This window comes from Spinacia oleracea, chromosome 1 (genome assembly GCF_020520425.1).
Source record: "Spinacia oleracea cultivar Varoflay chromosome 1, BTI_SOV_V1, whole genome shotgun sequence".
Lineage (NCBI taxonomy): Eukaryota > Viridiplantae > Streptophyta > Magnoliopsida > Caryophyllales > Amaranthaceae > Spinacia > Spinacia oleracea.
Window position 1 is genome coordinate 130,723,349 of NC_079487.1, and position 23,243 is coordinate 130,746,591.

Consider the following 23,243-nt stretch of genomic DNA (forward strand, 5'->3'; position numbering starts at 1 on the left):
ATTATATATTATAAAAACTTATAAAATATTAATGTTTTCACTACAAAAATTTGTATATTTTATGACAATCTTATAACGACGGGTAAAAATCCTGTCACATAAGAGTCGCAAATGTCTTTTACGACGGGTTAACGACGAGATTTTCCATTAACGACGGCCCCCTTTTATGACGGGTTCGCGACGGAAAATTCCGTCGTTAATCAACAATTATTGACCTTTAGCGACGGTATTTCCCGTCGTTAATAGTACAATTTCTTGTAGTGTTTGAAAATATATATTAAGATGAAGCCAACAATATATTATATGCTAACACTTGTTTTCATATACTATAAATAAAATAGGGTCAAAATGAATTATGTAAATAGTGCAAAAAGGCAAACTGTTACAAATATTCCGGGACGGAGGAAATACTCTTTTTGAGTTTTGACTTCGTATACCCTTCGTACATATCCTCTCCAAATTCTTGAAGGCTTCCTTATATATAAATTTATAATTATCTTTTATACAATATGATCATGTCATATGTATCAGTGGATCTACATTCTAATTATTTTAGTTTTAATTATAGTGTTCTGATGGGGTAGAAGAAGAAGAAAAACCACATGAAATCCTACACATGATTTCAATTTTTGCAAGACCAATAAGATTTTCCATGAGATTTTTTTTAATTGTATTTAAAGTAAGTATCTTTATAATACGTGCTTCCATCAAAAAATAAAACTTTACAATATGCATTAAAATTAATTAAAATGAAAACTCATACAACTTATAATATCTCCGTTTCAAAATAATATATACCATTATTATTGCACAAATATTAAGACAAAAAAGTGAGAGTGTGTAAAAAGGTGGATCAATATAATAAAATATAGATAATCTAAGAGAGAAGTTTAAAACTGTGGATGGATGTAAGGAAAAAAAAAAAACATCCCTAATTTTCAAGTTTAACCACAAGAATTAGAAAATACAAGATGGACAAACCACTCCGTATCGATAAAGCTTAAGTTCTTACATTATACGGAGTACGTAATTTAGAAGGTGAATCATGGTGCATTTATTTATGTGAAAAGAACATGAATATGCTTTTTATTTATATTTTTAATAAATAGTTAAACAAAAACGTGAAATATTATATCGCATGTTTTTTTGTCGTAGTATCATGTTCTTTTGCTTATACACATATGCTCTTTTAGTGCACCATGCTCATCGTGCACCATAATCCATAGTCCACAGATTGGACGGTACTATTATGTAGCCGGTTTGGTTGGCTTCGAATCTTATGAAGTAAAGGTGCTTAGAAGTGGATTTTTCTTTACCTTTCTCCCTATTCTTTAGCGAAATACATATATCTGACCAAAATATGTACCTACAAGCTGACAAATAAAGTACAAATTAAATTAAACGTCACTTATTAGTACCTATAATTTTTTTCATTTTCAAATGACATAAGTAAAAATCCTCTAAGCTAGTAAAGTGGTTTAACGTCCCGTACAAGTATTTAACTTACTTATAACAAGTATATATCCCACTTGGCCACTACTTGTATAGTTGTATATACTTATAGATTCCACCAATTGGATTCCATTGTCATTGTTAATGCGTGTTTGACCTTGTTAAACTTTCATTAATACACTTTTAAAATATCTAAAAGGCTAACCTTGTAACAAAATATGTTTATTTTGCATTTGATTACTTCTAATTACCTCATTGCAATCTCCTTTGGCTAATTAACAATGTCAATGCTAAACAACTATATATAGTGGTGTTAAGGACTTGTCTCTAAAATTAAAACCAAAAGAAGCAAGCTAATTAATACTAGCTACCTTACAAACCCACACCCCCCCACCCCCCTCACAAAAAAAAAAAAAACTAAACACAATGGCCGGCGAGCCAGGAAGCTCAATGCATGGGGTAACGGGAAAGGAGCAGTCACATGCCTTCTCCGTCTCCCCATCTGAGGTCCCAACGGACCCTACAGCCAAGTTTGGTTTGCCAGTCGATACAGAACACAAGGCCACAAAATTCAAAATCCTCTCCTTAGCCAAACCCCATATGACAACATTTCACCTAAGTTGGATATCCTTTTGCACATGTTTCATATCAACCTTTGCAGCCGCACCTTTGGTCCCTATCATAAGGGACAACCTCAACCTCACCAAGTACGACATTGGTAACGCCGGAGTCGCTTCCGTCTCGGGAAGTGTGTTCTCAAGGCTAGTCATGGGTACACTTTGTGACCTGATGGGACCAAGGTACGCTTGTGCATTCCTAGTCATGTTGATAGCCCCAGCCGTCTTTTGCATGTCGTTGATAACCGACGCATCAGGTTACGTGGCGGTTAGGTTTATGATAGGGTTTTGTTTAGCCACCTTTGTGTCATGCCAATATTGGATGAGTACCATGTTTAACGGCCGGATTATCGGGCTTGTAAACGGGACTGCGGCCGGGTGGGGCAATGCCGGTGGTGGAGCAACCCAACTTCTTATGCCGGTGGTGTATGAGATTATCCGTCGTGCGGGGGCCACGTCGTTCGTTGCTTGGAGGATTGCGTTTTTCATTCCGGGGTTGCTTCATATTATTATGGGGCTCTTGGTGCTTACTCTTGGTCAAGACTTGCCTGATGGTAACCTTGGTGCCCTAATAAAGAAGGGTGAGGTTGCTAAAGACAAGCTCCCTAAGGTAAACCTAATACTACTACTTTCAGTAATAAAAAAATTAATTAGATTAAACAAAAAGTAATTTTTATGAAATTATAGTCCAATGTTTTTAATTAACGTTATTAATATGTTTTTAATTTAGGTGCTTTGGTATGCTGTCTCCAATTACCGGACATGGATCTTTGTGCTCCTCTACGGATACTCCTTAGGTGTGGAGTTAACAACCGATAATGTTATTGCAGAATACTTTTTTGACAGGTATCTTGATGCTTTTTTACTTAATTGTTTTTCTTAACTATTAGTTCTCGTGAACAATTATATGACAGTTCCTAAATTATCATGTTACATGTCACGTCACCCTCCCTACACGACTGACACACTACTAAGCGATGTGTAAGTGTGTAACCGTTAAATACTACGTATTACGTATATATTATACGGTCTGATAGGAGAGCGCCCGTTCTTAATTCATGTATTTTCCACAAACATGCATTACAACATAAGCTATACAACTAAAAAGTCACCAAATTGAATTCCCTTCAAAGGTAAGAATTACTAAGAAGTCTATGCATACTTAATTATTCTTTGGCCAAAAACTAGGTGTAAAAATGAATGAGAAGAATCTTCTCTCATATTACTATAATATGACGCAAGCTATTACTAACATGAGATTCCATTATCAAGCTGGCAATTGATTTAAGGTCCTTAATAATATCGATCGAGTTATGGCTAAGGAATCTCTAATTAAGTTATCTTTTTTATTTTTAATACATAGAATCTGACATGAATCCACGACCCTAGGTGCATATTCAGATCCCATCAATTCGACCTACTGTAGTATATTTGTTTGACTTAATCATAATATTATTCTAGATAATGTGCAAGTCCTTTTCTAAATCTTAATGAAAGAACTATTAGAAAGTTACAAATCTTTGAATCTGTCTGGATTCCAAATATTCCCCCCAGATTCCTTCATTCCTACACCCTTAGACCTTAGCATGTAATATAATAATATACATTATACATATCATTTTCATGTTACTTTTAATGTTTCGTACTTCGGTTTCTTATGACCTAAGAAACGTACTCTAGAATATACTCCGTACTTCGTACTCGATCCATACTTAAAAAATTTGAGAAGTTTTCCCAATTATATTTACTATTCTTAATTTTTAATCATTGAAAATCATATTAAATGATCTATACGAAAACAAAGGTTAAACTATAGGGGATTTATTCAATTGTTAGGGCGTAATTAGATTATGTGTAGTACTTTTATGAATATGTATGAAGATTTTTTTACATAAGTAAAACATGTCAGTTACAAATTTGGTACTTTCGAACTACCATAATTTCAAAATAATAGGGACACTTCGACGTTTGATACTATTCACAAATGTCAATTTGACTATCAATTGTGATTTATGGATAAGGAAAAAGATAGTCGTGTGAGTCCTTGTTTGATTCATCTCGGTATTTACTTTCGAAATATCAACTTTTTATAACTTTTACGAATACAAAATTAGAAATATTAATTTTTAAACATTTACATTGGCAAGCGTGAAAAGATAAGTTATTCCATTATTTCGAAATGGAGGGAGTTTATACTAACGTGCGTGTGTGGTCATGTCAACAGGTTTAACCTAAAACTGCAGACAGCAGGAGTGATAGCAGCCAGCTTTGGATTAGCGAACTTCTTCTCTCGTCCACTGGGCGGGCTAGCCTCGGACTATAGCGCCCGTTACTTTGGTATGAGGGGACGGCTTTGGACCCTATGGATCCTCCAAACAGCCGGTGGAGTGTTCTGCATTTGGCTAGGGTTAGCTAATAATCTTATCACGGCAACCGTAGCCTTAATCCTATTTTCACTAGGGGCTCAAGCTGCCTGTGGGGCCACCTTTGGGGTTGTACCCTTCATTTCTCGGCGATCCCTAGGGATCATCTCGGGCCTTACCGGGGCAGGAGGCAACGTGGGGGCCGCACTGACCCAGTTCATTTTCTTTGCTGGAAATCGTTTTAGCACAGAAGACGGTCTTCTGTACATGGGTGTTATGTCCATTGCTTGTACACTCCCGGTAGCTTTGGTGCATTTCCCGCAATGGGGGAGCATGTTTTTCCCTCCATCTAAGAGTGCTTCTGAGGAGGCTTATTATGTTGCCGAGTATAACAAGGACGAACAGAGTAAAGGTATGCACGAAAGGAATATTAAGTTTGCTGAAAGTGCTCGAACCGAGCGTGGAAAGGAAGGTGGTTTCTGCTCCTCTTCTCCACCTACAAATGCTTGATTTAATCCTTACCTACTTTCATACAATCAAACTTGTACTTCTGTTATGGTTGTTAATTTACCCTACAACTTAAGTGTATGCAACTTTTTATTTAGCCGAAAGATCATGGTTTCAATTGATACTTTTGGTGCGTGAGGTGATGAGACTAACATCATCAAATTACTCTTCCAGCTTGAGTGGCTAGTGAAATTTGTTTATTACAAGAAATAATTTCATTTTATGTGTAATTTCATACTCGTACTTCGGATATGAGAACATATTGATTACTTGATTAGTTACTAGTTTGACGGGGGATTACGCACCCCCTAATATGCAACATATGCACGCTTTTATTGTGCAACATCCTGTCCCCATTGTGTTTTTCGAGTTTATCGGATTTACTATCTTTGGGAGAGATCGAGAGGAGAATCAAAATGTGAAGAGTACGGAGTTGGAAATTATGGGAGGTTATGTGCTAGAGGGAAATGCTGGTTATAGAATGAACTTGGCTTATCACTTAGCCGACCGTCTCCTTGCCACTGCAGTCTTTCGTTATAAAACGAGAATCGTTCTTGGGGGGTTGATCACCCACATCTCTATCGTTGTAGCCAATTTTGTTGATCGGGACCATACTACGGTTCCAGGGAGTAATTTGTTAGATTTGGCTTATTTCGGCGGCATTCACCGGCTATAATCTGAACATCAGATGCTCCGTCCTGGTCATATGTCTTGGATGTTTCAGAGAAACGCCATGTTTATCCTGCCCGACGTAACGGGCCGCACCAGTTTTGAGAGGGGCCAAGCCCAATATCTATATGTTTTTGGGGGTTAAGTTGGTTTGTGTATTCATCGATGATTTCTTTGCTTAGGGACAAACAAAGATCTAGCTTGGGGGAGTTTGATGTATGCATTTTATATAGAGTATTTACCCCCGTCCCTTAGTAATTTTCTGTGTTAAATAAGCTTTTAGAAGCCATTTTGAGTACTAATATGTGTTATCGAGTGTGCCTTGAGATTTCAGGACGTTTGATGGGAAATTGCCTTTTTAGGCTCGTTCCGGGATATTTCGGGCCACTACACGATCTCGAGTAGGTTGTGGACGATCATTGTCAACTCTTGGGAGCCTATGATGTTCATGTTTGAGCCCCAAGAGTTAGACTCGATGTTATTAGTGAAGAATGATGCGTCGAGCCGGTCGCCCTACGACCGGTGGGCGAAGGGAGATCAACCGGGCGAGCATAAGGAGAAAATCCCTTTCAGCACGCGCCCGATTGGGAGCCCGTCCCTCGAAGCCCATCGAGCGCCCACACCGAAGAAACTGATGAAGGATATAAATCCGCCCGACGGGCGGATGCATGCCCGTCGGGCGGGTTACGAGATGGACGCCCGTCGGGCGGCCCAGCGCCCGATCGGGCGACGACAGGCCTGCGCGCTTTTCATTAAGTTTATTTCCGGTTCTTGTTTTGTTTTTTGGAAAAGACTATAAATATAGCCCTTAGTTATAATCTTATTACCTAGTGTTCAACACTTAGTTTATTCTTAACTTAGTTTTTATTCTCTCAAATATTGTCAAAAAGTCATAGTTTATTTTAATTAAAGTTTCAATCTTTCGGATTTTCCCTCGTTCTTTGTTTAGGTATTATTTCGTTTCTTAACTTTATTATTCGATTTCAATTCATTTCTTTGTTTTATTAATTGCTTTAAATCATGTTTTTACTTAATATTATTTCTTTGTTTATTCCAATTATGCGTGAGTAGTTTTAATCTAGGGTTTTGGGAATCCATGAACTAATATGAAGGGATGAACTATATATTATTTGTTAATTGTTGGTATTGTTGATTGATTTCCTATTGATTGATTTCATCTACTATGCGATTAGATTTGTGCAGGTTTAATTGTATTATTCTAGCAATATCAAGTTAAGATTCGAGAGATGCAATTTGATGTTTAGGCTTGTGTCATTAGGTAGAATTGGGGTTAATACATAGCGAGAGCATGTTAATTCCAAGTCTATGATTAGTATCGATTCGAGAGAACATGCAAGTCTGATTAACCGCTTTTTATTTATTATTAGTGATTGTTTATCATCCCAGATTATTGTTCATTGGTGAACCTATACCCTAGTCCTTTTATTAATTGTTTTATCCTATTTAATTACTGTCGCAGTTTAGTTATTCAAACCAAACCAATTTTATGTTTCCCGATAGTCTAGACCTTAGTTTTAATAGTAGAAAGAACGCCAGTTTCCATGTGGATACGATCCCTACTTCCCTTACTATATTTTAGTTGATGAACGTTAAGTTTATCTTTGATAGGAATGAAATTTAGCCTGTCAATTATAACAACAAAAAGGAAAACAAAATTTATGTAATTTACGCATCATATCGTAAAAACAATAAAGAAGAAAATAGAAGTCAAAAAGTCTCATTTAATGGTGAACGGTTGCAATCTCAATTTTTAAACATAGAAGCAATTATTCAATCGCATACTCCGTATGATTTTTCCATGTTAAATATATAAATAACAATCTATAAATGAAAAAAAATAAAATAATATTCCAGAATTTAATACAATTGCCAAAATAAAAAAATAACTAAATACGAAAAACTAAAATCAATCAATTTACTTTTGCAAAATAAACGTAATACAAGTCTATGCAATTTACAAAAATAGAAGTAAATCAAAAAATAATACTGTGTTCATCCCAAAAAATTGCAAGCTATTATAAATTTATTGTACACCTTGTGCGCGCAAGATCTTTTGTTTTTCTATAGGCTAAAGTTGCGCATATTCGTTGATAAACGTAAGAATATTCTTCTCCTAAACCCTGCACAAATTAACAAAACAAAAACAAAATTTGATTAGTTACACTATCAATTAAACAATTCCTGACGATATAGTTGATTATCTAATCAAATCAACGAGTAATGGGAAAAAAGTAGTGGAACTCTATATAATGACCTGAAATTTTTCTTATGGAATAAAGATATTCTAAAATAGAGATTTTTATTTCACCATAAAAAATGATATTATTACTGAAAGAAATTTGGCTTAATGAGTAATTAGTGAAATAATATTATCGTAATGTTGTAATAACGTTTACACAAAAAAATGTAAAGTTGGTAAAAATAATAGGTAGCTTTAGATTTTTATAATGGTCGAAAACGAAAAATCAAGTGTGCAAGATTGAAGGTCCAAATGGAGGGATAAAAAAAAATATGACAACTACACCATTTTTAGATGTTAATTAATTTGTTTACTTTGATTCTACAATTTAGATGTTTCGTCTATAAGGGCATAAGTATTGCATTGTTTCACTATGTAAATGCTTTAAATAGAGATGACATTTAATTTGGAACCTTTCAAACAATTATCTTGCAGTTACCTTTCAAATAGTTATCTTGCACGCATCGCAAAATATTGGTAAGAGAAATCATCAATTGAACTTAATAATACGATATTATTTGAGGCAGAAAATATAAATTTCATCATAGAAAATTGTGTCCTCTATTATTTGTTTTTGATATTGTAGTTGAAGAGTTTGTTCCTAATCGCCTGTGGCATGTGTTTGGTTATACCAGGTATCAAGAGATGGGTTTAGCCATGGATGATATCAGGACAAGTACAAGGTAGAAACTTTTAACCGGGAGACGAATTTCTCGTTTGGCAAAGTACAATTAATACATCAAGACCTACGCAAGACTTTGGAAGATTAGAAACCTGATTCGTTTAGAGGATAATAACCCAAAAGATTCGTGGGACAAATTGATAAAGATGTACGCATCTCGTTGATTATGCACTCCTCATTTATCTTTTGAATCTCTATATCCAATTCGCGGCTTATCTTTTGCTACATGGTTTATTTTTTAGAATTAAGAAAACATGGTAAAAATGTTATTAATTACTCTAATCGACAAGAAGATCATTTATTTAAACTTGAATTTTCTTCGAGAATACATCTTCCCTACACCTTAAAGTTCTTGAGAAAATTTCCAGCTAATTAAGATAGATTGGTGGGAAGGAGTCCCTGTTTCGGCTAAGGAATAACAAGAAGTTTCACTCAGTTATACTCTCTCCGTTTTCTGAAAATTCATCTCACTTTCCTTGGTTAAATTTGTTTTTATCACACTTTATATCGTTAATTTCTATAATTATACGTTAATAAAAAAATATAAAACTTTGATATTATTAAACTACTTATTGAGACGAATCAACAAGTTACCAAGTAATTATGTTTTTTTTATGCTTTTTTTTCTGACGTTTTAATGATAAGAAGACTGAAAGAAAGTAGAAGCACTGACTATAAAGAAGCTGTATGTATTCTGTATATATTACTTGGTATATGTTACAAAACAAAAGAAGATTGAAATAATGGGCTTTACAACAAACGTAAAAACATAATACACACTTGTACATTTTCGGCACCGTTTCCCACAAACACTGAAGATTGGTGTGAAGAAAGTGATAGACTATCCATTATTGGGGAATATCCCAGAGAAGTTAGGCATCCTGTCAACATGCTTCAATGCACGCTCAGCAATTTGTTTAGTGCGATAGTCTCCATGTTGGAAAGCATCGACAAGTGCTGTTCCAACGTTCTGATCATTAGAAATGTCATATGCTATTAGATCAACCCGTAACAGCCTCTCGACCACCCAAACCGCCCTCTTTCTCAGGTCTTCTGTACGTTTTTCCACCAAAACATCCAAGATGGGTTTGGTACCATCAGCTTTATGTATGGTAATAACCCCTTCGTCAATGTTAACTCCATCATCCAACAAGGTGGATAGAGCGGCAAGTGATGCCACGACAACATTCTCATTCGTGTGATCTAGAAGTGCTACCAACTTATCCACACCATGACCCTCTACTAGACAAAATGTCTCCTTTAAAGAACAGAGACCTTGATGAACAGGGCACAATCCAGATATTGTAGGTGGTTTGATAAAACAGCCGAAGATTGATCCCAACATACCAGGTGAGGGAAGCTCTGGCTTTTTCGTCAAAGTTTTGGATTCTGAAGAAAGGTTCTCCAAAGCCCAAGCAGAAGCTATTTGCACATTGTCAATCCCATTGGCCTGTAGCAAGTCAGTGAATAGCCATCCAAGATTTTGGTCACGGCAGAAAGCCAGTATATCGCGATCTTCAGCTAACACATATGTAACCCTTGCAAGAGAACGTACAAGCCCTTCTAGGTATGGAGTCATAAAACGGCCACCTCTAGCTTCCCCCTGCCTGATTCTCTTTACTCTAGATATGATGAGCCCAAAAGTATCTTCTTTAAGCATTCGCTGAGTGAGTGCAAGATCTCTTTCAGGAAGTTCAGCCAATAGGCCAACAGCTGCAGCTTGCTCTTCAGTAATTCCATTGTTCTCTGATATAATTCTGATGAGAGCCCCAAGCTGGCCAGCAGCAAGTAAAGCATCAGCTAGTTCTTGCGCCATGAAAAAAGAAAGGTTATACAGAAGTTTCACCGCAGCTAAACGCAACTCACGCTCCTCAATGAACTGGACCAAACTGATAGTAGCACCAGAGCTTTTGATGGCTGCAACCACATTTACAACAGTTTTTGGGTAACTGGTCAGTCCAACAAGAACCTGGAGAAGTTTGCACTCAATTGATGGACCAGTATTGCTGATAAGTTGGAGGAGGTTGTGTAGTATCTCTTCAGAAACTAATGTCTGGTTTTCAGACCCTATTATTACTGAATCAATTTCATACCCTGAATTCACCACATTTGAAAGAATAGTAGCTGAAACCTCTTTCAGTCGCATGGGAAGATGTTTCACACCAATACCAAACAGGTACTCCACTAAGGGAGGAAGAATTCCTGCTTCAATTAATACCTTCGCACTTGCATCGTATGACGAAATCTGGTTCAAGGCTTTCAAGGAGGCTTCCCTAGATTGTATGTCATCATTTCTCATGAGATTCACAAGTGATGAACCCACACTTTTAGCTACCTGAACCTTGACATCGGCGTTTAGACTCAGGTCACCAAGGAATGAAGCCATGGATAATTTAGTTTCAGGAGTTCCTGCAAAGATATGCAAGCAATACGAAGGCTTCAGTCTAACCCCATAGCATCCTTATCAAGGGAATAGTCTCCAACACGTACTGTTGCCAAGTACAGAATTTTGAAATAACAAAACCAGATATGAAAAAAAGTAGATAAATGAATGAGAAAATAGGTAAATATTTATTTGACAAGCATGTCTAAATGCTCTAAACATAGTGATTAGTGACCAATCTCACGTAACCTAGCCAAGTTACCCCGTTGTCTTCTCATGCCCAGATAGGAAGAGCTCTTGCAGAGACAAATAGCCAAAACAAGAAAAACAAAACATGTCAAAATTTCTGTTATGTGCTTGTGCAAACACAGGCTCATTGGTGGTGTGTCTTGTTCTTTATCTCATGCCGTTAATTCCAACTAGCAAACCCTCTCCTAGTTCTAATTTAGGCTGATAGGTGGGGCGTGCCATCCTAATGTGAAAAACTGGTATCTCACACAAATAACTGTGACATTCGATATTCAGTTCGATTCCCACTCTAACCTAATATGCTTCAACTATATTTAACAGTGAATACAGTAGCCGGTAGGTTCCTCAACAGCACCAGTTGGTTTGCACAGTCTAAGTACTTCAGTGCCCCATAAAATTTTATCTAATTACTCTGCAAGACAAGGAAAATGATGCACACAGAGAGAGAGTGATGGTAGCAAAAACTAAGGGCTGCTCATGGGGTTTTACACTTGGCATCCTACTTGCTGCCAAGTGTTTTTTCTACATGTTCGAATTAGTATATAGGAAACCACCCACGCAATTAAAATTATTGTCGTGAAAATAAAATATTTCCAATTTTTTTACTCATGATAGAATTACAAATTGCTGTTTTTCTATCCTTAATGTCCAGGCTATTGCGTTCTACTTGGAGTTGTAGACAAATCACAATTGTAAAAAGGATAAGAAAACTAATTATAGACGTAGTAACAACCAATTATGGGGAAAACGTTATGATAACATTGGCCTCGTCCTTCCCTCATTAGTTTTGCGATTCAATATTTCTCATTGATTTATACACTAACTGTTTGCATTTCCTATGGGCTTAATTGGATACTCCCCGTGAATAACACAAGTAAAAGATAGAACTATATCCAACTACCTCTAAGATAAGACAAACAGTTCAAATCTTAGCAAAATGTTGCTACCTACGCCCCAATTTTATTCACTGCATTTTCATTTTGGTATGTCCTAAAAAAATAGGCAACTATTCAAACCTACTAAGTAAAGTGAATTCTCCCATATTACTCTTACTTTGTTATGATAGATCCATAGAATTGTGATATAAATTATAAAGGATAATTATGTAATTTGGAGTGAATTTCTTAAAAACGACCTCTAACAAAATGTGGCTATTTTCCTAAATACTCCACATGTGAAATTGTGAACAAGTTATCCCGTATTTGAAAAGTTAATAACAAAAAGCTACAAAGAAACATAATTTTTTTATCAGTGATGAGGGACATTTATGTCGCTCTTCGCCTAGGATTTTATTTCGTTTTATTAGCATTTTATTCTTACTTTTACTTATTTTTGTTGTTTTTAGTTCGTTTTTCACATTTTTGCATTAATCGTGACATTTTCCCGTCTTGCGTATATTTTAGTAGTTTTTGCTCTAAACGTGCCTTTTATGCTCTTTTTCATTGCGTAGGATCATTTGGAGTATTAACGTGTTAAATAACGTGTCATTATGCTTGTCGACGAGTAATATGTTTTACGATTTGTAAAAACGTTAGACGAATTAATAATATGCTTTCCGATTTTAATAACGTGCTTTACGATTTTTATGATATGTTACCCGATTCGTCAATGTGCTATACGGTTTTCTAACGTGCTATACGACGCTTTATTTTGTGCAGCGGCGGATTCTATTTTATGCTATACGATGCACCAATGTGCAGCGACGACCAAGTCAATATGCAGCGACGCAGCACCATATGCACAAGCCTATGCACGTACTTAGCATTCGAACAGCTCACTGCACTTGACAGCAATTTAGCGCACCACAGCAGGTCAATGCACAAGCAGGCAGCAGCTATAGCCCATAGCAGCATTCACACAGTAGCAAAACATCAACATAACAGTAGCTACAGGTCTGTGCGCGCGCACAGACCTGCCTCGTGGGGGCGCACGAAATAGGCAGAGTGTGATGGAAGTTGGTGCGTGCGCAGAGATTTGCTGTGTGGGGGCGCAGAGCAGGGTCTGTGCGCGCGCACAGCCCTCTTGTGCGTGCGCACAGCTGCACGGGGCTGAACCGATAAAAGAGCAGCAGCAGCATTTCGAAGAGGAGAGAGTTTTGGGCAGCGATAGAATAGAGCAGTACAGTAGCGAGTAGAGAGGAGAGCAAGGTAGATAGCATAGGATAGATTAGGATTAGATTTTAGGCTTTAATTCTCAAGATTAAACACTTAAATTTCTGTTTTCGTTCATCAAATTCATAGCTCTTTTGACGCAATTTTCAGATTATGTTCTTCAAGTTCTTCACATTTTGGTTTTCAATTTCAAGCAATTTTGGTATAATTCTTTACTCTCTTCTTTAATTTGTTCTTAAATTCTTTAAATGCTTCATAGATTCGTTTATACTTTGATTTCAATGTTTGATTTTGGATTAATTTTGCACATTAAATTTTGGTGAATTTTTGGCATAGATTTTTCATGTTTGATTTTGGTTGATTGAATTTGTTTGATTTCTTTAATTAGTTTCATGATTAGGTGTCATTCTAGTTTAATTCTAGTTCTAATTATGCTTATCGAATAGTTTGTGTTCTAGAGATTAGGGGTGAAGCTTTGGATTTAAAATTGGGGATTTTGGAGATTATTTTGTGATTGTTTTTGTGATTAAATTGATTAAATGATGTTTGATTCCATATCTAGTTAGTTTAGGTTTAGCTAACCTAGATTGCTAGAATGTTGGAGTGTTTGGCTTCGAACTGGCGCTAAAGCGTGATTCGTGGCTTACATTACTTTGGCTTGTTCGTTCATGAGTTCCTCTTCAAATCTTGATTGTAGCGAAAGCTAGATTAGGATTAGTTGACTAGTGCTTGAAACCAAAAGGTATTCGAAGCCATATATTGGTCATTGCATTCATTCATTTAGTCGTTGCATGTCATGAGATTTTAGGATCTCCGAAACTCCCAATTCGAATCCCTTTGCTAATTCCCGAAATCTCTAGAGTTTCTTTACTTGTGCATATTACATACATTTTAATTTCAGTAGATTTATACATACATACACACATTTTCCGCTTGAGCTAGCTTGTGAATTCAATTAATTTGGAAAATCACAGGTATCCATTCTCTTGGGACGATCCCTACGCTTGCCACTATAGTCAATATAGTTAATTTGTTTAGGAGCTTATAAATTTTTGTTTGATTAAGAGGTGTTCGTCAACGACGCAAAAATCGTTTGTCAATCAGTAAGTAAGAAAATCACTTCTAAATTAGGAATGACCTCACAATTATTATATTGTCTCTCTTCCCACTAAATTTTTTTGGTCCTTACACCCTCTCTCATTCAATTAAAAAAATACCCCACTAACTCCTATCACATCTACTTTTTCAATAAAATAACAATTGATAACCAAAGAACCACTTATCACCTAAAACTTTGTGCAAAGGTAAATGTAACAACTAATTTAAGACGGAGGGAGTATAAACACCATAAACAAAACTTTACAAAAGTATAACTAAGACCTAAGGAGGGGCTTACCTTCTATCAAGGGCCACCCTACCAAAGACCTAAACAACCAACAAAGCATACACTCCTAACTACTCATTAAGCTATCTAGCCACATTTTACTATCATTATTACAATTTTTTTGGCAAACATTATTAACACATGGTTTCCACTTTCCACTGCCAATTTAATGATCCGGTTATTACTTTTTCAGTATATTCTTCCTTTCCTTTTCTTTCTTTTCCCTCCCTCTTTATATGTTTTTCAAACCCCTGCTTTACAGTTGTAGACTGCTTACATCTTGAAATGTTCAAAAACTATTATTTTTGCTGGTCTTACTTCTCCCTTTTTATGTCTAAAGTGGAAAGTTTCCCCGTATCTCTTATTCTCTTATAGATTGCGAAATTGATACCTTTAACTTATCATTCAAGCAATTCTTACTTAGGATTTTTGGTATTTACTACTTTAAAAATTACACGACTTTTGTATAACTACGTTATGAAAATGGGGATAAAAGTTTACTTGGGAGTAAACAAGTGAACAAGTTGGATGTCTATAAGGGTATAAAGAGGATAAATGTCGGACAAATAAGGAAATATTTCAAGAGAGACTAATAAAAAAACAACTCAATAAGGAAAGGGGACTGATAAAGGGGAAATATTCACATGCTATTTGGTGTGTTCACACACCAATTACCCAAGCGTGTTCATACACCAAATACCCATTTTACCCTTATACATAATTTACATTTACCATTAATACAATTTTCTACCAAATTTGTTTGTTATCACATGGACATTCTTGATATTCACTTCCTTTCTTAATGTTTGTGACCAACCCAAATGGTGCATGTAAAAAAAAATTGGAAGAAGTATCTAAAATTAGATTTACCCAACCCGGGTGACTAATATTGATTGATCATCATAATAACCCTATTGACAATAGACCCAAAAAAGACTCCAGTTACCGGGAATCCGATTCCAATGACTTTGACTTACCAGGTGACCTAACTAAACCCTAACCAACTAACTTGCTTGCCACCTTGATCCCAACGTAGTTCTTCACTATGCTGCACAGGCCTCATCCCCTTTCTTTCTCCCAGACCACCACCAGCACCTGCCCAAGAAAGTACAACCACCAATTTAGGATAGTAGGCCACCACTGCCACCCCTCATCCTCTTCAGAAAACTAACCCACCACCACCCATCTTCCTCTCAGGGGTAGTTTTAGGAAACCTTCTTTGTCTTTGTTACGGCTTTGAAGGAGGCTTAATTTGCTTCCCTATAATTCAAATTCGGTCGATTTCAGTGCAATTCAAATTCGATAGTATTCAAGTACAATTGATTTCGGGTGGGTTAGAAGGTGTTGGTGGTCAAAGGATGTTGAGAGAGAGGGAAACCGGGCGAGTTTCACTCGTGCCTGATTGGGCGAATGCCAAAAGCCTTTTTTTTCCGGTTTTTCTTTGCTTCCTTTGGATTCCTTTTGTAACAACCTTTTTTATGATGTTTTAAGTGACTTAATTATTCTGAGTTAGTTTCTTGGTGATCCTCTTGATTGAGGAGGTTAATAAACTCTTCATAATCATACATAAGTATATTGATGATGGTCATTGGATTCATTTGAGTCTCTTGACTTCCTTGGGTTGTTTTGATTCCTCCACTAAATCATATGTAACCTCTCCTTTACTGATTTTGATGAGTGGCTTTTGCGATTATTCTCCATGTTTATGGAGATAATTAATCTCTCATTATTATGAGTCATTTTATTACTCTTGATTGTCATTGATCAACTTGTTGGACTTCTTTTTGTTGTTGGTTTTCCCCAAAACCTGCATAGCTTCCTTTTTACTTCTTGATTTGAATACTATATATACTCTTCCATTTTGGAAAACCAGCATGAGAAATATACACACTTGTTATCTCTTTCTTTCATCTTCTTTTCTATCTTTTGGGCATAAGTTTTAATGACATCATCTCACACCCAAGAGTGTCATTGTGTGTTGAGAGTTGTGTAAACCTTAGGGAACGAATAGGTGAATACAATTGTGCACCCCGGTTGCACCAAATCTCGTTTTGAAGGCAATGGTTTGGTCACCACGACGCAACAATTTCCTAAACTCATTCTTATTCTTGTTCTAGTATTTTTCCTTGACAACGGGGGGTGAAGAGGGGTATAAGGTGATGGAGAGGAGAAAACTGAGAAAGTAGAGAGAAATGCAAGGTAATGGGAGAATCAATAAAAAATCATCCGTTTTCCCATACAATCTAATGATGTACTCCCACTTTATGATTACCTTCAAGAGGTAAAAGTGTGAGGATAATTTTGAGAAATGACCTAAAGTAAAGGTTTAAGTGAGATAATTTACATTCATATTTCTGCAACATATGCAGACACAAGCTTGTAACAAAATTACTGTCCAAAACTAAGGAACATAATTTAGGAGCAACATGCATCAGTAGCTCACCTACACTGTCCTTTAAGATAGCATATCCATGTCTCTTTTTTAAAGTAAACAAATCAGAGAAACATGCATTAAATATGTTAAAGAGAGAGAGAAATCACCTTCAAGAAGTAGTGTCAGAAGAGGCTGCAGTCTACCACTTTCAGCCATCAGTCGAACGTTATTTTCGCTCTGTGCCAGATTATCCAGTGTTTTATGAGCTTTGTCAACACTCAAAATGTTTTCCGACTTACTGCTGGCCATCCCAATTAAGATAAGAATTGCTCCATTGATTGAACCAATTTTCTCAGAAAGATTTTGAGATTTAGAAAGCTCATATAGCAAAGAGATGGCTTCTTCCTTTTCCTTTCGTAAGGTCTGCTCAGGGGACAAAAATTTCACTATGGTACGTACAGTAAACCCTTCACCCATTACTTCCTGCAGGGACATAGAGTTTTATTTGCAACTTCAATTACAAAACCTTTCCAAAGAAAAACTGGGAGTAGAATACAATGTCAAGTATCACTCATTTGTTGGATAAGACAAACTTAGAAGTTGCTCCCAGCATCACCAATTCTGGACCTAAGCAAAACGAACATAGTAGACCAATATCGGGATATTCTGCAGAAAAGAACTAATACTACCTCCGTTTCTTTTAAGTCTACACACTTCAACATTCAGTAATTAATATTATCAATAAGTAAAAATTATAAAAATTTGACCATAAAAATCTCCGGCTATCAATAAGTAAAAATTACAAAAATTTGATACCATGAAAAAAAATAAATAGAAATTTACTGATTTCAATATATAGAGATGAATTTAACAAGATCTCATATGACTATATTTTTCCTTATGTATCAATCACTACCAAGGCCAAGGCAAAACTTGTGAATACTGTCAAATGCCAAAAAGAAACAGTGGGAGTAGATTAAAAAAGCTTGGAAACCAACTTTTTTTACTAGAATCAAATTCAAGGAAAAGGAAAAGGAGAGATATAAAGGCAATACCAATTATAACTCATGTGAAAAAATGTTATAATTTAAGCTGAACTAGGACGGATTGTCAATGGAGGAAAGACTTTTATTAGTATCAAAATTTTCCTAGAGGTATGTACCAAGAAAATTCTATAGCTTGTCAACTGTGTGTCATTTTGTATGTATACATCGACAATTGGTGATGCTAGGAGAAATTTCATGAACTTGTACTGTATTTCACAATAAACAAATACTTCATATTGATTCTGACGATTTTCTTTTAAAAAAGGAAGTCAACAAGGAATTAGTAAACCAGGAAAAACCTTCATATCAGAGTCATCTTCTGCTATCACCCGAAGAGTTTCCAACGCTTTACATCGAACTTTCCTGCTGCCGTTTCTAAGCATTTCAGCAATTGCTTGCACTATCTCTGGATTATGAACCGCTTTTTTATTTGATCTGCTATCTTTTGAAATATATTCCACATATTTCAATGCTTGAAGAATATCCCTTTCGGAAGTGCCTGTTGATAATGACCTGCGGGCCATATCAAGCTGTGCAGCTTCATTCCTAGCAGTCCATTCTTCAATTGTGTTCCTCAGAGCTATACTCGGGTTCAAATATGTGCTTTTCAGATCTTCCAAAGTTAATGGACATGCAGGTTTCCTGCCACTCTCTTTACATTCTCTAAACCATTTCTCAATTGCTTCCCGTTCGAAAGTGTTCCCGTTTTCTATGGTTACGGGATCGCGCATGACCCGCTTTGTTAAAGGACAAACAAATGGGCTGAAGATGGGCTCTACATGCAGTTTCTCGACTTGTGAGCTATCATCTGACTGGCTATCAAGGTCAGTACTGCCACCTGAACTCCCGGCCATATTATGCAGAGAACCTATAACACAATCGCATACAAATTAATCAAGTATCGATTTGACTCCATAAAGAAAAAGAGAGGTAGGTCACAGCATACTGATCTGACATTCTATAGTCTATTCATATCTACGAGCAATGATATAGCTCAAGTATGTTCAACTAGCACCTCCTGGACCAGAAGCAAAATAGTGTTCACATAATGCCTCCATTTCCGAATGATACGACCTATTTCTCCTACATGACGATACACAGGCCGTATTTCTCCTATTCCTAATCCTAGAGTCACACAGTTGATAGGCAAGGAGTATTCATCCTTTGTAATACTTGTTTTAATGTTTTTCTTCCTTTGCTCATTCAATTTCCAGTCTAAGGTGTAAAGTGTTCTTGAAACATTTATTTTTCTTCAAGGAAAAGAAGATTCTATCAACAATTAGTTTAGTAGAATGTGAAACCAAGACTAAAACTCAACAAAATACAAATCTAGAAAAAAGAAGTATTCCAAAAGCTAACTAGTGATTTACTAATGATTACGTTCAGATAAGTTCATATAAGTTGACATAAGATAAGTTCAGTTACATAAGATAAGTCCAGTCAACATAAGTTGAATCAAACAGAGCCTAAGTTTCACAACCAAAGAGAATAAATTTATCGAAAGGAAACTTGTTAATAAACTATTAAAACATACTCCCTCCGTATTTATTTAAGAGATACACTTGGCCGGGCACGGGTATTAAGAAAAAGAATTGAATGAAATAAAGTAATAAAACAAGTGGGGTTGAGTAGATATTTTAATAAGAAAAATAAGTGGGGACCATGTCATGTTAAGGAGTGGGGGGTGGGGGTGGGGGTGGGGTATAGATATATTATTTAATTAGATGGTGGGTTGATAAGTTACTAAAAATGGCAAGTGTATCTCTTAAATAAATACGGCCGGAAAAGGCAAGTGTATCCCTTAAATAAATACAGAGGGAGTATCAAATGAAGAAACAGAGGCGAAAAATCCATTGTTAAACATTGATAGGCTGATGGCAAGTGATAACCCTTTTGATCACAGAAGATAGAGACTAAAGTTTTCTTTTGAGAGAAGAGGGGGAGTGATAGTAGTGCTACTCATGGTTGTTAAACTCCCGATCTGGATCTTACCATCCTATGACTCTACGATCCAAAACCACACCACCAATCCGGATCTTAGGTGGGATTTTAGTATGTCTACGGTCCTACTTCGGTAAAAATTTTGAGTGGTAGGATCTAAATACGGTCCTACTATCTGATCCAACGATCCGATCCAGCATACAATATTTCAACATAATAAATCATTTTTTTTATTACTTAATGGTTCATAATCATATATCATTAGAAATACCATACTTTTTTATTAATGAATTAATTTGTTATAAAAGAAGAACTACCATTTTTACTAAAAAGTAAAGAAATTCATATAATGTTATCAATCAACACTTGAAGTTAATCACACTTAAATTCTTAATTTCAACAACCTTGCGCACATCTCAATTGCACTTGAATCTACACAAGTATTAATCTATGTATGTAAAAAATGATCTTTTAAGTATTAAGATTACTAGAATACATGATTTTACATTGTACTTTAATAATATAAACATTATCTTTACTATTAGTAGGGTCTTACGATCCTACGATCCGATCCGATCTGATCATATCCCCTTTATCAATCCACGGCAAGAACCCGATCCTGACAACCTTGGTGCTACTATTTGTACATGACTATTGAATACAACATGAGGGTCTTGAATCGTACGAAAATAAGTCAAACTGCAATTATATTATATAATATGAGTAATTCAATTACTAACTAGAACCTTCACCAAATAGGCAAACACAGAAGTCAGTAGTGGACCTATTGATGCTCTTCCTATTAGTAATCTTTACTCATATGACATGAGGCAATACTAAATGGTAGAAAACCAGAACTGATAGATGAGTTTGTGTAATAGTGTTACTAAAGGATAATATCATGTCGATTTTTATGATAATGTAACTCCACCCATGTATATGCTTTTCTTCGGAGATGGTAATGGAAACTTGTGAGCGAAAACATGTACACAGGGGTAAAGTTGCATGATCACAGAAATTGTCGTAGAACTTTTTTGGCAAAAGTGTACAGAAAATCATTACTAATATAAGTATTTATAATCACCGACCCATACAGATTGGTAAATTTGATAAGATCACAACTTTTTATAAGTTAAATTTAATAGTCCCATTTATAGTTTATTAATTAAATGTAACTAATTAGAAAGAAAATGCCTAAGGACAAGAGGATTCAAATAGTTTGACCAACAACACTAATGCCAAGAGTAATCTTTTCACAAATATATTTCGACTAATTGTATAAATTTAAATTAAGAAAAAGAGCCTACGGCTCCACTTATCAAAATTAAGAGAAGCTTCCAACTAAAATCTTTGATTTTATTGAGAAACCCCAATTGCAGACCCGCCGTTAAATCACTCTGTTTCGCAATAAAGTTTAAAACTAGCTTTTACAAATTATTTTCTTACAAACATTTATTTCAAATTGATTCTCTTTAGGTACAGATATTATTCATGTCCATCCTTCTAGTTTCAAGTCTTGCGTATATCTTTCATCAACTTCAATCAAATAGTTAAAAAAAACCGAGCATATGTGATACCAGATATTTAATAGCCCATATGACATAAGCATTAATTTTGTTGAAAATGCACTCCAAACTAATAAGAACAAAATTTCCAGACCCATCCCTGCCCCGGGCAGGAGGGGCTCCATCTTGGGCATGAGGAGAAGGCAAATTTTCATAGTTTCCATCCTAACATAAAAGGGTTATAAATAAAAGCCTGCTAAATTAGGCCGAATCGTTGCAGTGGTGTGTGTGATGGCATTGAGGCCTTCTTGTGGAATCGGTAGTTTGACTCTCACCTAATACACTATCTTCCCATGAACAAAACCACCACCACCTACTGACCTACATTTCCTCAAGCTCCATAATTCAAATTCAAAAACTTAATTACAAAAAGAAATGCCCAGATTCTTATTCAATCAAACTCGTAAATTATACAGTATACTGTATATAAATTAAATTCAACTAAACTAAACTAAACTAAACTTTATTAATTAAATTCATCAGCAAATCTCTTGATGTTCCCGTTCCCGTTCCCGTGACATTGACATTACAACTTGTATTAATTAACTTAATTCCTGGTGCATTTTTCCTTTTTCTGGTAGAACTTGCCATATTTTAGTACCTGTAATCAACCTACTGTAATAAAAAAAGGTTGGAAAATGGAAGGCAACTTCACTTCTTCATTTGAGTGAACAATGAGAGTTGGTTTTCGCATTTTTGAAGATGAAACATTCCAAACTAAGAGTAATTATGGGATTCGTAGCTTTTTTCCAACTAAAACAGGAGCACCATAAATCACAATAACTAAACTAACCAACTAAAACATGGTAATATCATATGGGAATTGGGAGCAGCACGCCAGCACCACAAGTCTACAGACTACCATAACTAAACTAACATGTAATTGCAATAAAACACTTGACTGAATTGCAGACTAACTCACTCACTAACTCGCAGTCACACACTAACTCACTCACAGTCACACACTAACTCGCTTACTCACAAATTGATCAGGAATGAATCGCATCAGATCAAGTTAATTAACAACATTAAGTTCAATGAAATTGATTTGGGCGGGACATTTATAAATTAAAATTTCGATAATACATAAATCAAATTAAAATTTCGAAAATAAAATCAATCAATCAAATGAATGTTGCGAAAATTTTAACAGAATATCTCAATTGCTCAAATTGAAGAGGTGAAGAACAAGAAGCAAAAATTTACCTTGTATTAGTCGAAAACTTGGTTGAACTCGTTCCTAAATAAAAGGAGAACTTTGATTCATTAAGAGAAGAGAGGGGATGCCTTGATTCGAGCTTCAATTTGATCTTTGCATACGACTATGGTCAGCTTCAATTCGAGCAAAGAAGAGGGGAGAAGCGGAGAAGACGATTCTGGGGAATCGTGACAGTGACAGAGAAAATCGCGTTTTTTTTGGCTCTGTATTGGGCTTCAAACAGGTTTTTTCTTTATATTGGGCTTCAAACACGCTTTGCTCAAATTTGGGCTTCATTTCAAAGGTTAAAACCCAGGGTCGTATAGAGTCTTTGGTAGGATCGCGATTCCACTGACGCAGATACGATTTCAGCAACGATTCGGATCGTTTTGTAAAATCTGGATCGTACTATCCTACGATCTTGGTCGCGATTTTAACAACA

At 35.8% G+C, this 23,243-nt stretch overlaps 2 protein-coding genes across 2 annotated transcripts; one reads left to right on the forward strand and one right to left on the reverse strand.

The window, feature by feature from the left end:
* Positions 1–1,838: 1,838 nt before the first annotated feature.
* On the forward strand, positions 1,839–5,157 carry LOC110803828 (high-affinity nitrate transporter 2.1-like). The gene is made up of 3 exons (XM_022009359.2): positions 1,839–2,679; positions 2,800–2,915; positions 4,294–5,157. Exons 1-3 carry the CDS (start codon positions 1,879–1,881, stop codon positions 4,940–4,942), a joined length of 1,566 nt encoding a protein of 521 aa, XP_021865051.2. The 5' UTR covers positions 1,839–1,878; the 3' UTR covers positions 4,943–5,157.
* Positions 5,158–9,223: 4,066 nt separating this feature from the next.
* Positions 9,224–23,034, reverse strand: LOC110803835 (U-box domain-containing protein 44). Its single transcript, XM_022009372.2, has 4 exons — positions 22,810–23,034; positions 18,397–18,965; positions 17,219–17,534; positions 9,224–10,959 (listed from the first exon to the last, which is right to left on the reverse strand). The coding sequence occupies exons 2-4, from the start codon at positions 18,949–18,951 to the stop codon at positions 9,392–9,394; spliced, it is 2,439 nt and encodes an 812-aa protein (XP_021865064.1). The 5' UTR covers positions 18,952–18,965; positions 22,810–23,034; the 3' UTR covers positions 9,224–9,391.
* Positions 23,035–23,243: the final 209 nt, after the last annotated feature.

Bases quoted from the DNA above. Each gene is read 5' to 3' on its own strand.
- LOC110803828 (XM_022009359.2), top strand. From the start codon at position 1,879: ATGGCCGGCGAGCCAGGAAGCTCAATGCATGGGGTAACGGGAAAGGAG. The intron at 2,680-2,799 runs GTAAACCTAATA...TTTTTAATTTAG, and splicing joins CTAAAGACAAGCTCCCTAAG to GTGCTTTGGTATGCTGTCTC. The intron at 2,916-4,293 runs GTATCTTGATGC...TCATGTCAACAG, and splicing joins GCAGAATACTTTTTTGACAG to GTTTAACCTAAAACTGCAGA.
- LOC110803835 (XM_022009372.2), bottom strand. From the start codon at position 18,951: ATGGCCGGGAGTTCAGGTGGCAGTACTGACCTTGATAGCCAGTCAGAT. The intron at 17,535-18,396 runs GTTTTTCCTGGT...ATGTCCCTGCAG, and splicing joins AAGATGACTCTGATATGAAG to GAAGTAATGGGTGAAGGGTT. The intron at 10,960-17,218 runs GTGATTTCTCTC...ATATCTTTGCAG, and splicing joins TCTGACACTACTTCTTGAAG to GAACTCCTGAAACTAAATTA.